General features: G+C 32.4%; 1 protein-coding gene and 1 long non-coding RNA gene across 3 annotated transcripts; one reads left to right on the top strand and one right to left on the bottom strand.

The window, feature by feature from the left end:
* The first annotated feature begins 980 nt into the window (after nt 1–980).
* Nucleotides 981–9,047, top strand: LOC114268694 (uncharacterized). 2 transcript variants are annotated; one of them, XR_014344161.1, is made up of 7 exons: nt 981–1,659; nt 2,378–2,498; nt 3,359–3,427; nt 4,411–4,625; nt 5,840–5,931; nt 7,228–7,594; nt 8,581–9,047. It is a non-coding gene; the product is annotated as an uncharacterized LOC114268694 (long non-coding RNA). The 2 variants fall into 2 exon arrangements; XR_014344151.1 differs by lacking the exon at nt 4,411–4,625.
* Nucleotides 9,048–17,066: 8,019 nt separating this feature from the next.
* On the bottom strand, nt 17,067–18,242 carry LOC145822390 (inactive leucine-rich repeat receptor-like serine/threonine-protein kinase At5g24100). The gene is made up of 2 exons (XM_082919282.1): nt 18,237–18,242; nt 17,067–17,543 (listed from the first exon to the last, which is right to left on the bottom strand). The coding sequence occupies exons 1-2, from the start codon at nt 18,240–18,242 to the stop codon at nt 17,067–17,069; spliced, it is 483 nt and encodes a 160-aa protein (XP_082775408.1).
* Nucleotides 18,243–18,313: the final 71 nt, after the last annotated feature.

The following is an 18,313-nucleotide window of genomic DNA, read 5'->3' on the forward strand; positions in this document are numbered from 1 at the left end:
TAACCAAACTTTTGATTTTTTTTAGACAAATGATTTAAGAAGTTGGTAAAAAGTGACTTTTGATTTTTTTGATTAATGTTTGTTTATGATGTCAAATCATAATAAAATAACCAAACTATCCCCATTTATTTAAAATATTTACAACTTATGTAACACATTTTGACCCATGAGAGGTAAAATTGTAATTTTACCGTTGACTAAAAACCAACTTCCCAAATAAAAAAAAAGACAAAAAAGTTAACTTTTAACTTTTGCTACTAACCAAAAAAAGTAGCTACAAACCATAGGGCTGGTTTGGGGTGTTCTAAAAAAGTGCACTTTTTGTCTTTTTAGACTAAAAAAGTTGAGAAAAAAATATGGAGGTTTGGGTTAACTTTTTAATTTTTTATGAAAAAATGTGTATTAAAATATTGTATAAAAAAAGTGTGTAAGAGATGATTAGTGAGAGGTGGCCCCAGCTGTACAACCGACTGGAGTGAATTCGCTATGGAAATTATTGCCTAATTTTTGTACAAAGCACTGGACGGTTTTGTTTGGCCTGTGGGGGTCATCACAGGTCCCATTTTAATAATCTGAACCGTTAATGTGTGTAACTCGTCGAACACTATCTATCTATAAAAAATCACGTTAATCGGATATCGATAGCTATCTGATCAGACTTATTTATTTTTCAATCATTAATTATAACACCATCCATTTGTTGTACATAACTGATTTGATCATATAGTTATCGATATCCAATCAATGTGATTTTTTGCAGACATATAGTACTCAACGAGTTCTACACATTTAACGGTTCAGATTATCAAAACGGAATCTGTGATAGGCCCCACAGGCCGAACAACAATGTGTGTGCAAATCACACCCAATCCTTTCATTTAGGTGCACTGCCGCTGCACAACAACTGGCTTGTTGTCAATTCGGTGTGTACTTGGGCAGAAAAAAATTAATTTTTTTTTGATGAATAGTGATATCACTACAGGAAAAAAGGGTTATGGTGGCGTTTTTTTACCGACGTTTTTTTAAACGTCACTGTTATTAACATTTAACGGCGTTTTAAAAACGCCGCATATTCTATTACACAAAACGGCACCGTTTTATAATAGGAAACGCCTCCAAATGCGGTAGCCGCACGCGCCTCGTTTTGTGAAACTTTATTTTGAATCGGAACCCTCTCTAAGCATATTACAGCATATTACACAAAACGAAGATTCAGATCTATCTCTCTCAACATTCAGATCGAAGCGTATTCTTACAAACCATCTTCAAAATGGTTAGTTCTATAAATTCAGATCGAAGATTGAAGCCACACATCTCTCAACATTTTGAAGATTGAAGCCACACATCTCTCTCTCTCAGTGATTTCCAAGACTCAGATCGAAGACTCAGATCGAAGCGATTTCGAGCTCCATCGAAGATTCAGATCGAAGCGATTTTGAGTTCCATCAAAGATTCAGATCAAAGCGATTTCGAATCTCCATCGAAGATTCAGATCGAAGCTACACCGAAGCGATTTTGAAGCTGCACCGGCGAGGTAGCGAGCTCCACCATCTCATTTACAGAGATTCAGTGGTTTCCAGAAGCTCAGATCTGAACGATTACTCGTATTTCAAGCTCCGATGGCGGCGAATAGTCTACTTTGTTTCTGAACTTTAATCGGTACTCTCTCTCTCTGTCTTCTCGGTTTGTTCATGTCGACAAATTGTCCTTTCGTTTGACTGCATTTTTACATGCTATTAGTTTGGCTGTAGTTTCTCTCTAGCTCGAAACTGGTGTTTGATTTGGTTGTCTCGTGGAGTTGAATATGTACATTTTGAGTTTTTGATCACATTAGTTCTATAAATTCCATCCCCATTGCATTCAATCATTGGGGAATTTATCTCTTCTTTCCATGCTTTATGATTTTCCACACATTCAGGTCGAGTCATATATAAGAGTACAATAGCACTGTCTTGGTTTGTCAGGCTTACCATTGTAGTGCTGCATCAGTAAGATTTAGATATAGATACTGCTTTTTTTGTTTTTTTTTTTAATTTTAGTTTTTTGTTTTGTTTTTTTTTTTTTTTTTCATTTTTTCTGGTTTCACCCATCAATCCTGTAAATCCGCAAAACTTACTGAACTTTGTTGACGTATCACACAATAAATCTCAGCATTCATTCATTCAAGTATTTCTTAAATTGTACCGAGTCATGAACATGGCCCAATGGCCCATGGATTGTTGAATCTGTTTAATTTATCCCAGATTAAATAAAATTGCCAAACTGTTGCCAATACTTGAATTCTTTTACTTTGGTTAATATCATCATGTTGCATGATCATTTATTATTATTGTCCCAAATTTCTTTTTTTCATTTTAATGACAAAAGAGTATGGCAGGCATTGGATCATGTCATTGCGGAAGCCAGGCAACACGGAGTTCGGCTGCTACTTAGCTTAGTTAATAACTTGCAGGCATATGGTGGGAAGACTCAATATGTCAAGTGGGCATGGGAAGAAGGTATAGGTTTGAACTCTTTGAATGATTCATTCTTCTTTGATCCATCAATTCGGCATTATTTCAAGAATCATGTCAAGGTAATATTGTGTCTATCTCTTCAGTTTGTTTGGAATCCTTTTTCCCCCTCTTCTTCAATAAGAAGCTTTTGGATGTTGCTTTTGAGTTCTCATGATTTTATCTTGATCAATAGCTCCTAAAACTGTTTTTATAGCACTTCAATGAGAATTTTGAGTCTCTTTTTAAAAATTGAAGGAAATAATAATTTGTTTTTCATGCATCAAAAAGTTGACAATTATGGGAGTGTTAAATGCCTTTTCTCATTTAGACACTCTAATTCATGGTCCAAATTCTCATAACAACAACAGACAAACCTGTGTGAGTGCAAAGAAGATCCTAGAGTAGCAGGTGGTTGCATATATTTGGGGTTTTACCTCAGGTCTCATCGAAGATTGGTGTCGGGGTTCCTCGTCATCAAAAAAGAAGTTCCAAGAGATTAAAGAAGATAAAAGGAAAATTTAGGGATGTTAATACTGCACCTGATTTTGAACTTTCCTAAATCAGATCACTCCATTCCTATCTGGCTTTCAGAATTTGGACAGCTTAGCTACTTGACTTGTCTCAGAAAATACTCACACTCAACACATTGACATAAACAGTTTTCTATGCCTACGTAGTTTTTGAGTGCTTAAGTAGGGAGTTTTTCTCCATTTTTTGAAGCCTAAGAAAAACATGTAGGCTAATTTAAATGCTTTCAAGACATTATGGAGTTGGGTCAAATGATATGTCTTTTGTAGGCTAATTTAAATGCTTTCAAGACATTATGTAGCAACATATCAGATAATAACTGAACATTCTTGCAGGCTTGCCGCAATTCAAGGTGTACTGCCTTCTCAAAAGGATCACTTGAAAGAATTGTGTTTGCGGAGACGGTAAAAATCTAATTTATCCTACCAAAAACGTAACTTCTCATGTGGAAATAGGGCCTATTTGGTAATGTCTTTTGTTTTTCTGTTTTTTGTTTTAAAAAATTTTGAAAAATGGAAACAAAAACAAGTTGGTTAATCTTAAAGGTGGCATACCGCAACTTCCCATTTGGGCTTTTCTTGTCAGCCGGGTACAAGAAGATTCCTCCATAAAGCAGAGTACGGTGAACATCTGCTACCATACTGCATGAAGTTGAGCAATTTACTAAAAACTATACGAGTCCCAGAAAGTGAGGAAAATTTACTCGCATCAAAACAATTATATACATACATGCACACACATGTATATAATTGTTTTGATGCGAGTTGTGGATTGGTGTGTGCCGCATTCAATTGGTTTGTGTTGGCTGTATAAATTGACTTTTTGAAAAAATTGTGAATAGGAAAATTGTATGGAAGGACATGGTTGAAATGTGGTTGGGAGGACTTTGTGACTGAAATACTCTCTTTCAATTTGTGATGTAACCACGTATTTGCATATCAAAGCTACTAAGGCCCAAAAAAAAAAAAACAAAAAAAAAATATATAATCTTTATATGAGTATGTGTGTATATGTTGTTACTTGTTAGTATGAAAGTCTTCAGTATATCGTAACATAACCCTTCTGACATAGGCTCCGATGTACAACAGAGTTTTGGTAGACAACATTCCCCTGACTTTTTAGTGGAGAGGATGATTAGCAACTAAAGATCGATTACTAGTATGGGGATTGCATGTTGACCCTATATGTGTCTTGTGTCAGCAGTGTCTGGAAAGCCATCAACATCTGTTTTTTGAATGTGAGTATTCTAGAGTGATATGGACTAGAATACTTGATAGATTCCGAATAAGAAAAAGCCCTAGGCCTTGGGATCTTGAACTTGGATGGGTTGTGCAACATTTGACTAGGAAATCTTTTTACACTGATGTGTATAAACTGGGTTTTGCAGATACTATTTATCATATTTGGGCTGAAAGAAATGCCAGAATTTTCAGGGAAGGAGTCAGAGATTCTGGGACTGTGTTTCTTGCTCTAGAAAAAGATATCAGAGATTGTTTAAGTTCGTGGAAGCTGATTAAGAATACATATGAGAATCGGTTGACTTGCTTAAACTGGAATGGATCCACTAGGATATTGATAGGCCATAGAATAACTACTAATCAGGTTTGAGTTTAATACGTGTTGTGTAGTTTGGTTGGTTTGTTTTGATTGCTTTTTATACCTATTTTGCGATTTTAGTTGTTGTTTAGAAGGGGTATGCCCCTTTTGTTAGCTGTATTGGCTTTGGTTTTCTGGAATAAGTTTCAATTTACCCCCCCCAAAAAAATAAAACATAGAATTAAACTTTAAAACCATATCAAATAGGGCAAAGAGCCAGCATCCAAAAAAGTATTCCATTTTTTTTTTTCGGTACAATGTCTTGGTGTAAACACTTCTATTAATTTTTAATGAGGCAACTAGTGACAACCTCAAAGAGAGAAAGAAGGCAGTTAACGCGCCTTGATGTTCAAGCTGAAAAATCCTTTCTTATTTTTTTTTAGAAGGGTTAGCCCTTTAATATCATGTTAGAGAGGGAAGGCAACTAGATATCTCTGCCAATGTACTGCTCTTATAAGTTATATGTATGGTTTTACTTTAGCATTGAACGATGTCAATGATAAATCACCATAAGCTCTTTAATTGAAGTCTTCATGGCTAATGCTGAGGGAAAAAAATAAAGGTATCTTCTGTTTGGCTCATAATTTATACGTTCTGTTACTGTAGAAGAACATGCTCCTGGCTGTTATGAAAAGGCAAGACTGCGGTTTGCTCATGCAGAAACTCTGCTTCCATTCTCATGTCTGATTGGGCTCTTTCTTGAAGGTTTAGTGTAATTGGAAACTAAACCTTAAAAGAGAAGTTTCTGTCATTTTAATAATTTCATAAACTTTAGGGGATGTTGGTGTGATTGAAAATAAAACCTCAAAGAGGTTTTTCTACCATTTCATTAAAATTCAATGCTCTTATCATTCAATGTTTATCAAGTCCTGTTAGAAACACTGTAAGGCGTAAAACTTTTTCCTGGGTTATTTTAAACTGAATGAATACATCATTTCAATTGTTGTTGTCTCTTCACTTCTTGAAGTTGGGGTCCATCATAGATTGGAAGGAACTCTGAATTAGATATTAAACCACCATGATTTCATAATTTGAAGGAAAACAAAATAATTTACATTTTGTTTGTAGAGAACAACATATTTGAGATAGTTTTTTTTTTTTTTTTTTCTTTGTAGATACTAATCAAATTATGTTTTTAATTTTTTTTTTTTTAATTTATACATACGGTGTAGAAATCATATTCATCTATGTTTCTAATTCAAGTAAATTACAATTTGTAGGTAAATTATGCTCTTGGGGCTCTGTATTATCTGTGTAATGGTTCTAACAAGGAAGAGATATTGAAGCCAGAGGTGGTGGATGTCATCAGAAGGTATGCAGCAGCTGGTACTAATTCATTCAATGATGTCATTCATATTTGGTATAATTTGTGTCACATTAATATCGTAACTTGACTTCTTTGTTGTTTTAAACACCTTGTAAATATGCACTTGCCTTTGTTAATAGTTATTACCTCTGTTTTCATTGAGAATTACTAGTATTGTACTTTTGTAGTGGTTACTAGTTAGGTTATCGTGCACTGAGCCGCCCTTTACAGTTCTTTTCTGTTAAATATTTCAACTTGGGGTTTAAAAAATTCCCATCAGTGCACGCCCTTTACAGTTCTTTTCTGCTAAATATTTCAACTTGGGTTTTAAAAAATTCCCATGACTGAATTTAGATAAGAATTTAAAAAGAGAAAGTGTGCAAAACGTATGTAAAATATAATTTACATTTTATTCACATTTCACCTTTTTTTTCTCTTTCACTGTCCAAATCCCTCTCCATATCCAACTTTAAAATTCTAGTTAATTTTTTTTGTTTATCTGGGAAACTAGGCTTACTGTATTTTGGTTGCATAGCAAGAATTGCACTATCATGTTGTTTTGCTAAATCAAACAGGTGAAGAGCACTTCATTAGAGAACACAAACTCATTCACAACAAAACCTGCTATTTTATTTCAAAAGTGATCTTACACTAAACACAGGAACAGAACACACTAACAAGCACAAACACAAGTCACTAGTCACAAGCCACTCTCAAAATCCAGACAAGGTCACCACTTCTTGTTCCCGTCCCACCACAGATGCCAGGTATGAATTATCTGAATTCCTCACAGAACAATTCGCCCGAATCTCCCCTTCCGTCCCCGTCAACACTGTCAACTGGCCCATCTTTGTCATCGACAACACAAACTTCTAGATTTTCTAGATTTTACAGTGTTTCTAGATTTTCTTATGAAATGAGAAATAAAGCCTTACAGATTGTCACTGTCAAAGAGAAGTAGAGAAATAAAGCCTTACAGTGTTTCTAGATTTTCTTATGAAATGAGGCCAATTTTCCCAAACAGATTTGTTTGAGATTCTTTTTTAGTTTCCTGGAAAGAGCATTGATAAAGAAGTAGAGAAATAACGGTTCAAATCATCCATAGGCTAATGCAACTGTAGAACTTCATATCAGCATCGCTTGTTGCTTCCATTGGCTCTGTAACCATGCATATATCATTTCTTAACCACAACGATGTTCCCTGCTCTGCTTCATTACTTAGATTAGCAAGTATGTCATGAAATATTTGTGTTAAGGAATTTTTTGGAGCAGATTGTTGTTCGCTAAATGAATTACCTGCAGAACCTTCAGAAATCATGGGGAGTAGTGGCACACCAAACGAGCAACAACTGCCTGGAGCATGTAATGTTGCTTTTAATTCATTGCCGACAATACATATAAATGAACAAATAGCACCACAAGAGGTTAGAAGTATGCAAAATCAGCTACTGTTTTCATCTGATTCTGGTGGAAGAATGCTTTTAAAATCATATCCCAAGACAATTGCCTGGAGCATTTTTGTGGGGATGGGTATGCATTGACAACTTTTTACAGCCTTGGGGAAACCGTTTTTGCTCTCCACTTCTACCTGTTGATATCCAAAGGTTGAGATGTCGTGCTCTGTATTATGCTCTCCACTTCTCTCCTTTCTATTGACAATCTTGGGAAGGTTAGAACTTTTGTCTCTCCAGCATTCATCTGCCAAATAAATTTGGAATCTAGTTCCAGTTACAATTGAATTGATCTTACCAAAATTCTGAATGCTCCTTAGAATTGTATTACAAATTTTGGGACTTCCTGTGTTGAATTGATAATGATTATAATCAATGAAACATTTGCCACCATGCATGGTTTTGGATCTATTACTCCATTTGAAATGGAATCACAAAATTTTTGAAATCTCATTAGCATTTAAAACCTTACGAGGTTTGTACAGAATGTTGCTCCGAGTATGATGTAGGTGGTAATTTACTTTTGAGAGGTCTCCTATGGGGATATTCCTGTTAAATTAGGTTCTGAGAATACATGACAGTGAGACCGCAGAAGCTGGTGGAGCGGCTGAGATCCCGTGAGGGAAGATACATTGCTCTTCATCTGAGATATGAGAAAGACATGTTATCTTTCACTGGCTGTATTATAATGTACATTCTGGGTAAATGCAATTTAATTGTCTTGGCTATGTATCTTATTCTTATATTTAAGTTATCAACTTGGCTTTTTTCAGTGATGGTTTTTTTTTTTTTTGTGGTAAATTTGTGATGTCTTTGTACTCTTCAAGTTATGTAATTTTGTATTCTTTCCATATGACTTGAGTTGTACAATTTTGATGGTATAGAAGACAAAAAAGAAAGTATGGGCCTTGCTTAAATTTGATATTGTCTGATATAGGTCTCTCTTTGTATCTCCATAAAAGTAAAGAGTATACTCAGTAATTTTAGTCCTCACTGTCCTCATTGGATGCAGGTCTGGGAGAAGTAGCTCAGCTACGGACCAAGTGTGTGTGTGTGTGTACGTCTATGTAGGTTTTTTGTTCATAAATATATATAGAACTCGGATAACAAGTTGAGTTGTGACTAGTTCTCATAATTTTCACATTCATTGTTATTGACCTCGCCAAGGGAATTTCTGATATCTATAAGTTTCCATTTGTCGCAGATTGTTACTTCACCTTGAAGGCATGGAATGCACAGAATGCTGGAGCAGCAGCTCTTCTAGTTGTGAACGACAGAGTTGAACCTTTGATCACCATGGACACCCCAGAAGAAGAGGACACAGCACCAGATTATCAACGACGACTGTGGGCCCAAATGTGATAGTCAGATCGAGTTCGTCAAGAGTTTCAAAGGATTATAATGTTTGATCTTGTTTAATTGGATTATAATGTACTGTATAGTTCCAAATGTATCATCTGTTGCATATAGTTTAGGCTCATCTTTGGATATAGTTGGAAGACAAGTGATATTTTTAATATTATAAGCCATATTAGTGTGCTTTCTATTCCTTTTTAATTTTTTTGGACAAATTACACTTCTTGACCATTTTGATTTTAATTGATGTATTTAAAGTCTGAACACAAATTGTTTTTATTTTTAGGTGTGCAATGCATTGTTTCTTATTTTTAATTTTGTTTTCAAGCTTAGTTTATTTATTATTTTAATAAACATCAATTATTAGTTCTTAATAATTGTTTGATAGGTATTTTTTTTGGTCAACCGTATACAATTAGCACAATTTAAAAATAAAAAAAAGGTTATGGTGGCGTTTAAAAAATGTCACTATATCCCACCCCAACGGTTAGATTTTTAAAAGTTATAAATGTCTATGACGGCGTTTTCAAAAACGTCGCTAAATGTTGCTGTGACGTCATGGTACAGTTAGGTAGGACATTTGGCGGCGTTTTTAAAAACGCCGCCTATACTAATATAACGACGTTTTTCAAACGCCATAAAGCTATAGCGACGGCCGCGTCATCGGCGTTTGGTACTAAACGTCACAAAAAGAATTAGTGACGTTTCTAATACTTTTAGCGGCGTTTTTTAAACGCCGCTAAAAATGAATTTTCCAGCAGTGTATCTTTTTGAATTTTAGAATAACTTTTTGACTTTTTAATATATATAGTATAAGCCAAACCAGGCCTATGTGGTCAAAATAGGCCTAACACCATCATTGGAGCATCTGTCTCATTGTTTGCTGGCGCAACTACAGCATGTGAGAGAAGGGACATGTGTAAGGTTCCGTTGTGGGATACACATTTGACTAAAATAGTGTGTAAGGCTCCGTTTTGGGATACATATTTGACTAAAATAGTTATTATGGGGATGTTTGGCAAAGATTATTTTTTAGTTTTTAGATTAAGGCCTAGTTTGAAAAGATTAAAAAAAGAGAAAAAGTTAAAAAGTCACTATCCTATTTAAGTCACATCATCTTATTTAAGTCACATCACCTCTCTAATACATCACTTCAAACTCAACTAAACCCAACCCATATTTCATAAAAAGTCAAAAAGTGTACTTATTTAATCTTTCCAAACTAGGCCTAAAATTTATAAAAAGATAAAATAAATAATAAAAAATATTATATCAAATTCATAATTATTTTATTTTTTCTCTCGCAAATATCACATCTAATTATAAAAAAATCAAATTATCTTTCCAAACACAAAAATTTTAACCTACTAAAATAGCCAATAAAATAGCAACTTCTCAAACACCCATATGTAGGATAAATTTGACTATTTTAACCAAATAAAATAAAATTTTGGGTGATTCTATTTGCACACCAACAAATCTTTTAGTACACATCTTTTTCACAATACATACCACATATTTTTCATTTTTTGATTTCTTCTTACTTCACACCATCACTTTTCAAAAATCCTAAATTACCCTTACCTTCTTCAACTCTCCATCCCAAACCCTACTAACCTTAACCATCACCTCCGGCCACCACTCTCTCTTTAGCCGCCTACCTTTCTAGCACCACCGAGCGCTGACCGCCATCCCTTCTTAGCTCATCACTTCCGACAACCCCCTTAAGCCTTATCTCCTTCCGATGAATCTCTATCACCACTTCTACTCTCTGCTGTTGCCTTTTCTTTCAGTCATGTTGTTTATCGCCATCATCCTTTTCACCACTGCCAACGTCTGTCTCTTGATCCCTAACTACAACTGCCATCTCTAGCCACCAAGACAATCGCAACTCCACCATCACAAACAACCCACTTCCCCATCGTCATCACGATTCATCTCCTCACCCCTTCTATCGTAACCCAACTCTTGTCCACCACATGAAGAGAGAGAGAGAGAGAGAGAGACCTAGGGTTTTCAAATCTCAGACGAAAGTGCAAGTTGCAGTGGCAACGGTGGAGAAGGGAAGCACGAAAGATGAAGGTTGGAAGAAGAAGAAGAAGAAGAAGAAGAAGAAGAAAGAGAGAGAGAGAGATGCAAAAGAGGAGATTGAGAGTTGCCGGCAAATGAGGAGTTGGTGCGACGGGCTGGGAAAGGTGCCAGTGGTGGTTGGTTGATGGTGTCGCCGAATGAGGGGTCTGCTGGTGGATTTGATTTTAGGGTTTTTATCCAATATGATAATTTCATTCAAGGACACATTGGTAATTAAAAAAATTGGACAATAATGTGTATTGAGAATAATGATGGTGTGTAAATAGAATTATCCCCAAATGTCACATTTAATTCATAATCATTTTATTTTTTCTCTTACAAAAATTAAAAAAGTCGAAAGGACAAAAAACCTATCCTAAATGAGGTTTTTTAGCCTCAAGCTAAAAAAATTAAAAAGCTAAAAAGTTAATCCACATCCCAAATGAGCTCTAAGTGTGTTTGTGATGGAATGTAAATAAAAGATTGTGAAGGTGCCAATGTTACTTGTATTCTTTTATGTATTGGTAATTTTATTTTTATTTTTATTTTTTTATTTATTTTTTTACCTGCATGTAATTTTCCTTATTTGTTAGTTAGCTGTGACTAACAAGTATCAAAAAAAAGTGTAAAGTTTCTTGAATTTTTTTGAAAGTGTAAAAGAAAGGGTGTTTTTGAAAGTGTAAAATTTCTTTAAGTTTTTATTATTAAAAAAATCACTAAAATTGAAAAAGGCTTAGTGAAAAAAAACCATTAAAATAACCCATTCCATAAATAAGGAAGAGAAATTTTATTATTTCATTATAAAATTTAACTTTTTTTTGAAGTTAAGATAATGGAAAGAGAAATCTTAATAATAGTTTGAGAAAGTAGCAATGCAGTGGGATAGAAAAAAATAATTATAAAAAATAAAAAAATATTACAAATATTAATAATTAAAATTATAAATCTTTTCATTAATATATATTAAATTACACTAACACCACTACAATGTTATACTTTATAACAATTTCAATTATAAATGAGATTTATGTAATTATTGAAATCATAAGAAGATTCTTGCAATTATTCAAAACCTCAACAAAAGTCTATGTAATTTCAAAAGAAAAAAAGGAGGCAAAGTGTGTTAGTAGTCTTTATATTTTGCTACTTGTGTCATTTGGTTTCTATATTTTTAATTAATTTAATTTTGATTTTTAAATTCTTAAATTTTTAAATAATCACTAAATTAGTTGAGATTAAGTCACTTAATTGATCAACTTTATAATTTTTTTTCCTAAAAATATGACATAGGTCTCTCATGTGTATATTTGCCATAAAAAAAATGCTGACAATTGAAATCAATTGGCCCTGCAAAAACAAAAATAAAGAGTGTTTGCAAACTATAAATACAAAGCTAAGGACGCCAAGTTCTCCATTAATTCTTGAGGGAGAAGTCATTTGGAAAGAGAAAAGCCTCATCTCTTTTTAAGGTCAGGTATGCTTTCGATTATATTCATGGTCTTTTTTTGGTGCCATTGTGTTTTGCTTCTTGAGACTCCTCAAAAATTTCTGAGTGCTGTTTTTGTTTCTTCAAGTGATCAATGTGATAACAGGTCATGTTTCTTTCCAACCACGTTCATCGGTTTTTCAACTGTATCGGTGTTTTCTGCCGAGGAAAATAACTAACAATAGTGAGAAAAAAAGCTGCTTCTTTGTTTTCAATTATTTTACGGGTACAAAATCTGATAACTCCTATCAGAGAGGATTGTGTCTATTAATGAGAGAGGATTGTGTCTATTAATTGGATTATGTGTATTTATAATTTTTAATTTATTAATGTAGTGAAAAGATATTATCATTAATTTAAGGGTACATTACACTGAACTCTCATGCAGTTTAATAATATATAATAAGGTCAAGTTTGGCAATCTAAAATAAGTATACACTTTTTATCTTTTTCCATCACATCATCTTTCTACTTTTCTGCACATCTTTTCGTAAAAAGATAAAAAATATACTTATTTATGTCATCCCAAACAACTCCTAAATTGGATAAATTATAATTATAATCCTTAAAGTGTAACACCTTTTTTTGTTTAATTTTTTAAAGTTTTAATTTTGTCAATTAAATCTCTAAAGTGTTAAATTAGAATCAATTTAGGTATTATTTGGCAACATTACTTTTTAGTTTAAAAGTCAAAAAGTCACTAAAAAAATAAAAAGCCAACAACTTATCAAAAAGTCAAATATTTTATTTTCTCTTTACTTTTTGCACATCTTTTTGTAAAAAATCAAAAAGTCATCCCAAATATACTATTTTTTTTTTACATTATATTTTAGTCAAAAAGTCAAAAAATTACTAAAAAAATCTTTTTCCAAACAAGACCTTAGGCTTGAGGACAATATAAAAATAGAATATAAGCCTAAAAGTTATATAAAGTTGTGAATAGGCCCAGATTTTAATTTATCGTTAACTTAATGTATCTTCTAGATATGTGTTTTTATAATTGATACATTTCTCATAGATTAATTAATTCTAATTGCTTATATAGGTCATTTTTTTTTTCCTGTTGTTATTTATTTCTTGTAATACGCAATTATCCATTTTATCTGATTTTTTGGCTATTTCTGATATTATTTTATATTCTTTTTCTTCTTTCACCATTGTTTATAATTCTTCAAAACTATAATTACTTAGATCCATTTTTTTTATTTTTTTATTTTTGGTGGTAATAATTGAAAAGATTCACTTGGAGAGTTTCCCTATAAAAATAAGAATAATTATTTGTATTATCTTTTACAAGAGCTAACGGGTGACCTTTCATCCAATACTTAGATGTTGAACTTTATGTATAATTTCAATTCGATTTTCTTTAAGATTTTTGTCAGGCTCTTTAAAAAGCCTGATTATAATATTATATTGTTCAATAATTATTTATAGTGTAATACTATTATTTAAATTGTCATATTCAACTTCTTCAATGTATCTAATGCTCATATAGCAAAACTAAGAAACCAAACTCTGATATCAATTCTATAACACAAGTGCGGAGGATAATTAAGTTAACAATAAATTAAAATTCGGGTTTTATAACAATTTTATATAACCTTTGGGATTATGTTTTATTTATATTGTCTTCACGACTAAATTGATTTGAATTTAATACTTTAAAGACTTAATTGACAAAATTAAAATTTTAGGGAGTTAAACGAAAAAAATGTAAAACTTTAGAGACAATAATTGTAATTTATCCTAATGAATCTCATTAATTTAACATAATTATATTATTATTTTTTTAATTTTAATTCACATAATATTTAATCCTTTTTCATCATTAATTTGATAGTCATAGAGATAGAAAAGTATAGAAAAGTAAAATTGTCAATTCTTTTATATTATAATATTTATATTTATATTTTATTTATCTTTTTATTTTTAATTTATAAATTGACTAGCGTATGCGTAAATAATGTTAGGATTAAAATATAATTATAATGTTCAGTGTAAATAATGTCAATTAATTAATTAATTTAATGCAACCTCAACATTTTATTAATCATGGGGAACATGAATATATTATAAACAGTGTATGTTGCCACCACACATAAGCCAGTTTTGTTTGAATAATTGTAGGTATCATTAAAATTTAGGAAAAATTAACAAAAAAAAAAAAAAAAAAAACTTAAAATTTAATATATTCATGTGGGGTCTGTCTTTAGGAAGAAAAAAATTGTGTTGAAAGGCAATTTGTCGATAGGAAGAAGTAGCCATCAGTCCTTTGCGGGGTCTATCTTTCACATATTTTTTTTGCATTCCTATTCAAAAAATGAGCTGCACCATGTACAAAAAAATGCTTCATTTGTATATTCTTCTCATTCATAGCATAAGAATCAACTGTGTCAGAACTTCATACAGTATTTCTTGAACACAACCATTTGCCACTATCTTACCATCACAGCCCTTCCATCAAATTAAGCAAAGCAGAACACTACACAATAGACTTCAGAGCAAAACAAAATGTTCCTAGACAAAATTCAAAATAAGCATTATTTGCATTGGCTCTATAATAAAAAAAATCACCAAAATGTATGGAAAGTAACTTCATTCAAAATAGGTCCATTAAAAAATTGCACCTTTGCAATAAATACCAATAATAAAATCATGGGCCCAAAAAGAAAGAAAGAAAAAAAAGATAAGGTCATTTAAAAAAAAACTTATGCAAATGTATTGCAACTTAGGCAATGAAAACTTTAACAAAAACTTATTTTTTGACCCAAAAGAAAGAAAATTCAACAAAGACAGTAAAATAAAATAAAAAAACATGTTTAACATATTGTCAAGTAAGTGAAAAGGGTTTTTGAATTTATATAATAAGGGAAAATATAAAATGTAAAATTCAAATATAAAATGACTTAAACAGGAAAATTCAAATAATGCTTATAAAAATGAAAAATTGACTGCAAAATAATGGAAAATGGAAAATTGTCAAATAATGCTTATACAAAATAATTTATTAAATAATGCAAAATTGACTGCAGCATCAAATTTAAGGAACAAATAATTTATGAAGTAGTTATTATGGCAATGAGGCTACTAATATCAAATAGAAGACTAATTTAATCAAAGGTTCATTTGCAATTTTCCTAGCTAAGAATGTTAATGACATCTTCATCACGTGCACTGAAAAGTCCAAATTTCCCTCTGTCAGGAAAACAGGATCAGATCTAAAAAAGCTCAACAGGTTCAGATCTAAAAAAGCTCACATTCTGGCTAAACCAAGGGGGGTAAAAGAATTTATCACCCCCTGTAACTATCATTGTGCATGGTATGCAAATCATTGACCCACTGATAGTACTTGTGATACCCAACACCTAAAACCATCATTATCAGTACCTAATTACATACCAATAGCATTACCAAGCTCCAGCTTGTATTCTATGGAATCACGACTCCGATATGAAGAGTTGAAAGAGTAACCAGATGGACTAGCTGGTACAACTCTAGCCCATATCTGATTTGCTGATATAACATGAGGGTTCTCCAATCGAACAGGAAATTCTCTGACATGGAAACCAAAGAATTTTTTTTTTTTATCAACTTTGAAAGTCATGATGCAACCAAGTGATATAGCTAAGAATAATCCATGTAAAGCCAATGCAAATAAATTAAAAAAAAAAAAAACCGTTCTCCCGTATTCAAAAAATAAAAAATAAAAAAATCTCAGCCATTCAAACAAAATGTAAAATTAAAAATAAAAAAGAACCCAATATTATTAAAATAATAATAAAAGCCAGTTTTAGTGAATAATACAGAGTGAGCAAACCCAATATTTGTCCAAAGTAATACAGAGCATCCAATATTTGAATTTTGTTCAAATATTTGTCCAAAGTAATACAGAGCATCCAAAGTAATACAGAGCATCCAACCTAATAATAAATTAATGGAAGAAGAAGAAAAAAAAAACTGTTCTCCCTTATTCAAAAAATATAAAAATAAAAAATGGGTATTGATGATTTACAGTTTCTCTGCGATGGAAGACGGAGGTGCCGTAGTGGGTTGAGATCGGAGGCGACGCGATGCGACGGTGGAGATCAGATTATGCCCAAATAAGAATTAGCATGCAACAAATGCAACTTAACCTTCATAAGTTCATATGACATAGAAATAAATAAATACAGAGATAGACATAGAAATATCATGATTGTACAGCTCTTTCTGTTAATCGATTTGAGATTGGCAAGCTTAAATATAATTTTAAACCAAGAATATCCTATTGATAGCATCAAGAATTAGAACAAAATTTGAAAAAGTGAGCAATACGAACACAACTTCACAAAATGGGTTTAACTTTCACAAAATTTAAAACATGGGTTTAACTTTCACAAAAGTGAGCAATTTGAAAACATGGGTTTAACTTTTACAAAATTTGAAAAAGTGAGCAATAACAGAAAACAGAAACATTCTCATCAAACCAAAATTAGAACATGGGTTTGCACTAAAAAAATAAAATAGAACATGGGTTTAACAGATTCAAAAAAAACTTTACCAAAATTAATACGGACACAACTTAAGGTTAACAGATATGCACAATTTTTTACATAAAGATACATAAAGAAGATGAATAATGGATGTTTCAATAAAGAGTCACAGGGGACCAAATTAACAGAGCCATCAGATTACAGAGGGTGTGTGTTCAAAATTATATATATAATAATCAAACTCATTTCATAAATTAAAACCATGTGAAAAATCAAGCATTGGGCAAACATTTCAAACATTTCAAATTATATATGATTCCAATTTGAAATGTATGTGTATATATAATAATCAAGCTTTCCATTCCCATCTCGACTCCCGGAAATTGCTTTCTTTGCAGACACTTCTTTCTTCTGTGATTTGGCTGAGACCCCTTTTTCACCGTCTTTCTTTGAGCGGTAGACAATCATCAGGAAAGCAAGTACCACAAATCCCAGAGCGCAACCGCCAATTATGATTCCCAGTATTGCAGGTTCACTAAGTTTTGTTGATTTCTTTGATGGTTGAGCATTGGGTGGAAGTGCAGGAGGGGATGAATTTCTAGCAGAAAGATTGTTACCTAAGAATGCCCAACTTGGAAATCTTTGAAGAGATCGAGGTACAGTACCGGTGAGATTATTGTTGGATAGATCGACCACTTGCAAGCTAGGGAGATTCAAGTCGGGGAGTTCACCAGAAAGCGAGTTGGTCTGAGGTGAGTTAAATTTGCAATTGAAGAAGGGATACTACCAGTGAAACCATTGTTGGATAAATTGATGATTGAGAGAATTTTCCAAGCCGAGAAATCCGAAGGCAAAGGGCCAAAGAAATTATTGAATTGAAGAAAGAGGCCAGTCAAGTTTCCAAGTTTGGAAAAATCAGAAGGGAAAGGACCTAATATCCCGTTGGATCTTAGACTCAAGATCTGAAGTTCTGGTAATGTTTGAAATGTTTGCCCAATGTTTCAAACATCAGATTACAGAGAGTGTGTGCAAACATTTCAAATTAACCATTTCAAATTAAACATACATATTGGAATCATATATACACATATACAAATAAGCAAATTATATATATCATAATTAGCAAAATAAAAAAATAAATAAAAATACACACCTGAATTGCTTTTTTTAGGCAGAACAGATGCTTCATGCAAACCAAGCAATTGGGCAACCTTCAAGAAATAAGCAAAACTTAATGCTGCTCAAGATTCACTCATGAAAGAGTACAAAAAATTGAAAACAGGATCAAACTACCCATCAAATCCACAAAAATTAATTACAAAGCAACAAAAGACGACTCAATTTACAAAAATCAATTACAAAGCAACAAAAGACAGCATGGTTTTGATTTATATATAATTTGCTGGAGGTTAAACATTGGGTTAAACCAAAACTAATTAATTTGTTGCAACACACAGTGCTTTGTTACACAAAAACCTCCATAAAAACCCAATGTTTGAAATTAATTATATATGATTAAACATTTCAAATTAAACCCAATGTTTGAATCCACA

The sequence above is a fragment of the Camellia sinensis genome, chromosome 1 (assembly GCF_055761805.1).
Source record: "Camellia sinensis isolate YWXY chromosome 1, ASM5576180v1, whole genome shotgun sequence".
NCBI classification, from domain to species: Eukaryota; Viridiplantae; Streptophyta; class Magnoliopsida; order Ericales; family Theaceae; genus Camellia; species Camellia sinensis.